Source organism: Mizuhopecten yessoensis, unplaced genomic scaffold, assembly GCF_002113885.1.
Source record: "Mizuhopecten yessoensis strain PY_sf001 unplaced genomic scaffold, ASM211388v2 scaffold10989_2, whole genome shotgun sequence".
In the NCBI taxonomy this organism is placed as follows: domain Eukaryota; kingdom Metazoa; phylum Mollusca; class Bivalvia; order Pectinida; family Pectinidae; genus Mizuhopecten; species Mizuhopecten yessoensis.
Window position 1 is genome coordinate 209,605 of NW_018408823.1, and position 6,877 is coordinate 216,481.

The following is a 6,877-nucleotide window of genomic DNA, read 5'->3' on the forward strand; positions in this document are numbered from 1 at the left end:
TATCCCCCCCCCCCCCCCATTTGATGGCGGGGGCATTAAAAAGTATGACAACAGTAGCTAAGGAGACATCAAAACGAACAAAAGGAAGGCAATAGCATTTATGGAGATACCAAAACAAACAGAAAAGCATCAGCAACTTAAAGGAGACAAACCAAAAATGATGGCAAATGCAATTAAGGAGACAAATAAACAGAAAGGAAAGCTAGGTAACAACAACTTAGAAGACAAAGCAAAAGGGAAGGCAACAGAAACTGAGGGAACAATAGATAAGAAAACCACAAAGCCACAGAAAAGGCAACAGAAACAGTGGCGACAACAATAAACCAACAAATCAAAAATTCAGGAGCCAGAAGTCAACACGAAAGACAACAGGAACTAATGAGACATAATTACAAAAGGAAAGACAACAACAGGAACTCATGACAAATCAAAGCGAGAGGAAGGACGACAACAACAGGAGCTGAAAAGACATGGGGCTAAAAAATATAACACGCAGAAACTGCGGAGACACCAAAACAAAAGGAGAGACAACATTTAGAATTTGAAAGACAACAAAACTAAAGGATAGACTACAACAGGAATTGAGGGCAACTTATAAAATATTGAAAAGAATGACAGAGTACATATAAAAACGAAAGAAACAACAAGAAGAGAATGTGGAAACACAAAAGCAAAGATGACAAAAAAGACACTGAGCAGACAAAAGAACAAGAGAAGACAACAAGGAAAATAAGGAAACAGGAAAACGAAAGGAAATACGGCAGGGTCAGAGGAGACATACCGAAACGAAAGACAAAAATAATAATAAATGAGATCCTAAAACCAAGGGATTTTTTTTAAGAACTGAGGAGACACGGAAATAGAAGAACACGAAAAAGAATCTGAGGAGACAGGAACACAAAAGGAAAGAAACAAAAACATGAACTGAGGAGATAACAAAACCAAAGACATCAACAGAATCTGAGGAGACATTTAACAAATGGAAAGGCAAAACAGTCTCTATAATAACCCCTATAAAATATGTGTTCTCGGGGTAATCTGAAATCATGTTAGTTACGATGAATATATATTTTGGTATATAACAACACTCCAATATTGACACCCAATTTTGTTAGTGTGCATGTTTGTTCTGATGCCAAATATACTATCAAAGGTATTACCTATACCTAACAATCAAATGAGGAATTAATTTCAGCTCAATTTATCATATATTTGTTAGGAGAAGTGGGTGTGCCGACTTGTAGATAACGAAGTGATTTTTTTTATTCGTATCGAAAACTTGATTTTAGCTTCCTCGAGGTGCGTCCTGATACTATATTTGTATGCGGTATGACTGTTCTTGTCTCAAAAATGTTGGTTAATCTGACTTTCGGTATCCCTCGCCTGATTAATCTGACTTTCGGTATCCCTCGCCTATTTTCCGCTATGTTTTATATCACTTTTGGCTTAGAGTCTACAAATCATAATTACTTCAAATTTTGGAAATTTTAGAATCCACAATGACAGTTATTTTGACATTCGTTGTAATCTATAGCACTTCCGGTTGCACTTGCTGAGAGTTCACCATTATAATTAATGTAAATTTCGGTCCTTTTTTTTGCACAGTGTCCGTTTGGCCCCCAGTATTCTTAACAAAGAAGTCAACCAAGATGACTTCTTTGACTTTTTGTATGTCTAACCTAGAGTCCGTAATATACACGAGATTGTATTTGACAGTTATATAGGTAGAAAGGAAATGTTACATGAATTGGTGCTCGTTGTAGTTCATTGGTAAGATTATTTTTCTAGTTCATGAAAAAAATGAAGAAAAGCCGATATTTTTGTATCGAAATTAAAAGAAAAGTATATCACCATTGCAATCCTACAGTCCATTTTTCACCCAAACAATAATTGAGCATCATTATTATTGCTGTTAAAATTCAATGCTAATTGAATACAACTAACTAACATACATGTATTGTGTTTATGTTTATATAAAGCAGGTCATTATTTGTATTTATGAATTTGGATATACGTTGATAGACATCATAATTTCCACCGTGTTTAAAAAATAAATAAAACCAGTTTTTAAATTAGTATAACTATTTTCTTATTGCATAAAAGTCAGTGACATAAATATGATATAAAATATTATATGAAAGTTTTCTAATTTACATATAATGTTTCATGTGTACATGTATATTGTATCCAATAAACCTGAATAATATAGCGCTTCGGGTAATACAACATGATACCATCTGACCTTACCTTGTGTCGGCTGTGGAAGCGTTGGCGGCACGGGAGTTGAGACTGAAAGAAAAGCGTTTACTCTGATGAAAATACATAATCCAATATCTGCGTTGCACGTTACTGGCATCGTGTGCGAGTCACATAATTTACCTCGATATTTTCATATCCAAATTTTAACAGAATAAGTTAGTCAAGTCAGTAAACACAGAACAGGCTGATACCTGGAATCCATAGGGAGAAGCTTATATATCCCAACACAACACGCTGAATACATCCGTTCTAACTGAAATCACACACTCTTTAGCTAGAAAGACGAAACCCAAACGCCAGTAAATTCCGATTTAGACAAGTTTTTGCAGCAATGCATTTACACCTCCAGCTTTCATCCTTGGAACCAATCGCGACAGTACAGACCTCATACACAATATATAAAGCCTTATCACATGCGAAGAAGTAAAATCCGCATACAATATATCAGCGAACAACAGCAACTGCATAGTGGCCCTAAGACTACACTCTCACGTCGCCGATCTAGAGATAAAAGGGGCGAGAGAAATGCACCATCTACTATTTGTCATTTAGTGTGATTACTTGTGAACCCTGTTTGCCCAGCTGACGGAAGATTGGTCATGTGTTACGTAATTAGTTCATTCTGTTTATATCCCGATGTTTTGTGACCTTGCCGATGTTCATTTAATCCTACATATTGAGTAAATTACTTGTTGCCCCATCCAAAGTGTTTTCCCTAGACACCACCCACTATTCTGTCAAACGATTTGTTAGGAAACTAGCCATAGGACAGCATCTATCATCAGTGTCCAATTTACACGCATAAATCCATTAAGGTTAACGTTTTCAGATCACACCCTCAAATTATTTACGTTTCGAAATGGTGTGTGACATGATTACCTATTACACTGATAAGTGTATTACACATGAATGTATCACTTGTGTACATTATATATTTATCGTCTATACAGATGTTTCCTTACGGGTGCATTCATGCTTTATATGAGCTGGGCTTCCTCAAAGCCGTAGATACAGAAATGTAGGGTATACAATACTAAGTTTTCACAGGCGATGTACCCGTGCTTTACCAGGCAACTGCTTCCCTTAATCTGCACAGAAATGTACACAGATATTCATATATATATTTCACAGATAATGTATGTATGCTTTATCACAGAAACGCTACCAAAATCTGTAGCTTTTCTACAGAACATGTACTTTTAAGCTAAAATAAAGTTTCTAACTGTCCAATGGCACTGTTTTCCATTTACGTGTTTGAAGGAATAAACCCACACATCAAATGATGTATCGACTTCATGCGATCATTATCTACCTTTCAGGATTCAACTGTATAAGGATTACACGTTAATCAGGTGTTTTGTTTTTAATTTTTGAGCGTTATATAAAGCTATAGAAAGTTTATGTGTGTGTTATTTGAGGGGATTCATTTTAAATCCGACACAAACATATTTTCGTTTATTGTCATTTTTCTTTGCTTTTCCAAATTGTAATATTCTGGAAGATGTCACTGATTCAGTTTGTTTTTATGGTTCTAAACAATCAGAGCTCTGTACCATAACATTCTCCCCAATTATGGACGCACATACATGCGCGTGTTGGGCGTATAGGTCGCTTCTATAAATGAGTGATTCAAAAGTCAACGTGAATGTTTAACGCCGTATAAGCATTCGTTACCTATTGTGTCAGTCGGAGATAGTCATCAGTGTCAATAACACTCTCACTACATAACAGTACTTATAATCGAGAGTTAGACATATCTGTTTGTATTTTTTTCAATATCAGCAGTAGTAATGTCATGGTAGACACCGCCTCCCGTATCAGTGGCGTGTTAGCTTACCTATATAAAATCACCAGGCTGACAGCTCTGAATGGGATACAGTTAATTTTCTTCTATAAATTTATGAAGCGAATAAACACATCAGGTGAGGAACATATGAACAGGTGTTTTTTCGTATTCGTTTAAAAATGAATGGACTCACTTTCCGACATTTTTCTCCAGTTTGTCACGGCCCATTCTATTTGCTTTTCATAAATATTCATGAGATCATGATAAGTGTATAGATGATGAATGGAATCTTACAGAGCCTAATCCGGATATCAAATAGAAAACACACAATAACCTTAATCATCGTTTGGATTTCTTGAGAAAGAAAAAAAAAGAAATTAAATTTTTGGAAAATTTAAATAATTGTGTTGACATAAACCATAATGACAAGTATAAAATGAGTTTGGAGATTAAGGGCATGTTATACATATAATCGTTCTGATTAAATTCATACATGTAGGTAACAGTATGAAATCTGAGTGACTAGGTTTACGATGTTAACAATAAATGACTATGTTACTCGTGCCTAGATGTGATACATGTAGGTTGTACCTCCTATTCACCTCGTATCTTTGATTAGGTGTAACAAAGAACCAGCGCGCACGGTCCTACACTTTTATCAGATGTTTAGCTAAGTGTCCTGTCATCATGTTTAGGGTAAGATATCTTGCTAGCGAGTGATACATCAGTTCTATATGAAAATATTATTTTTTAGATTTAAATCACCCCCAGTAACGTCCCTTTGTAGGAGACTACTTTTTTCTGCATCCAGAAAAGCACTTAACTATGTATGCATTATATTAACAGACCGAGTTTGATCTTTCCCTGGACTACCTGTGAAAACCTAACATACCATCTGTGTTAGTGGACTTTGAGCATTTCCTTGCGCGATTTCTGAACAAATATTGGAAAGTTATATCCTATAATTGTTTTAATCATATTCACGTAACATCCAATACACACATTGTATGTAGCAAATTCTGTTTTTCTCATTAGCTCTGAATTGTGATAATCGAAATATGCGAACACAAACCATCGCCGTTTTGAACACAAGCTGTTCCGAATGGCCAATAATACGTTGCAAACAAAAACATCTTTCCGAATGGCATATATAAAAGGTAATTAACACCAACAGTCTCATAACCACATTTAACAATCAACTGAGCATTACACACAACTATATCTCTTTTCCATAAGACACAATTCTATAGAGTTAAGAACAGCTGCAATGTGTATACAGTATATATATATATATATATATAATCAACAGTAAGTAAAAGGTGTATGCTTACCTGGTTTTCGTGACGGTCCCGCGGTTGGTGGTACTGTAACTCTTGATCCTGTTACATGACGTTTACAGATACAAACATAACACACAGTAACACAACAAGTGTTATATACAATCTCACTAGAACATCACACACATATATAATGACTGACATAGTGAGTTGTCTAGGGACATCATTTATGACAACATAGACACGACATGATATTGGGGCGACAAGTTATAGTGGTATACATGTTATAGTGGTATACAAGTGTAAGCGATATTTAACACATAAAGGACACCTTTAGCGTTCATGTGATACTAGCTACATTGTGCAGTGTACATGTATGCAGTGATATTAGCAAACATTCAAATCGACGACACACACTGAAATGAAAAATATCGTGTTATGTTTGGAAAAAATTAACTGAAAAATGTATATAAAGAACAATACAGATAACTTACCACCGCAGAAAGAGGAAAATATTTGTTTATCTAGACCCTTTAATTCATCAAAGCTCTGCACGTTGAAACTGTTATCCTCGGGCGGCTGGTTGGCTATCGCGTCCACCTCAGTTGTGTCGGTCAGACCAATACCAATGGAGTACACATGTATCCCGTCAGCCCTCGCTCCATCTGCTTCCGGAATAGTACGTCGAGAGTTGATGTTTGAGACGCCGTCGGTTATAACAATACCTACATTGGGAACCCCATCCCTATCACCATCCGCTGCGTTAAACATGTTTCTCATTGTCTGTATAGCGTCCGCGGTATTTGTACTACCATATACATAAGGGATCTTATCAATAGCGGCAAATATGTCAGCTGAGGAAGAATAGTCATTTAAATTGAACTGAATCTCTACGTTTGAGCTATATAAGACCATGCCAACTCGGACACTTCCGGAATCGAGATCAGCATTTCCGAGGAAATCCTTGCAGAATTGTAGCATCTTGCCGTAGTTCTCCTCACCGACACTCGTTGATGAATCCAAGATGATAATCAGATCAACTTCAGAAATACCGCAATCTGCATTGTTATAAGAAAGGAATTATACGGCTTACCTCTATAACACACTGCTTAATAATATTTGTAATTGGTTACTTGGTGCTTACATCCAGTCTACTCTACGGTATACATGTCGTTGATGATTCGATATCCAATATCTTGTCCTACATATTGCGATACCCGTCAAAGATGTCGGACACTTACTGACAAAATATCAACAGTTTCGCGATATACATATGGATGTTTTGTCTGTATATATAGAAGGGATAAACATATCGATGTTTTGTCTGTATATATAAGGGATATACATATGGATGTTTTGTCTGTATATATAAGGGATATACATACCGATGTTTTGTCTGTATATATAAGGGATATACATACCAATGTTTTGTCTGTATATATATAAGGGATATACATATGGATGTTTTGTCTGTATATATATAAGGGATATACATATGGATGTTTTGTCTGTATATATAAGGGATATACATATGGATGTTTTGTCTGTATATATA

The 6,877-nt window shown here is 35.8% G+C and overlaps 1 protein-coding gene across 18 annotated transcripts in view; it reads right to left on the reverse strand.

Annotated features, from left to right (window-relative positions):
* The window catches only part of LOC110464458, a 255,107-nt gene that overhangs the window by 63,046 nt on the left and 185,184 nt on the right, over positions 1-6,877 (reverse strand). For 16 of the 18 annotated variants that reach the window (XM_021519688.1, XM_021519687.1, XM_021519680.1 and 13 more), the window contains 3 exons: positions 5,817-6,380; positions 5,377-5,424; positions 2,248-2,289 (listed from right to left, as the gene is read on the reverse strand). In XM_021519688.1, coding sequence (XP_021375363.1) covers positions 2,248-2,289; positions 5,377-5,424; positions 5,817-6,380 — 654 coding nt within the window. The remainder of the gene's footprint in view (positions 1-2,247; positions 2,290-5,376; positions 5,425-5,816; positions 6,381-6,877) is intronic. The other 2 variants (XM_021519682.1, XM_021519685.1) reach the window with 2 other exon arrangements.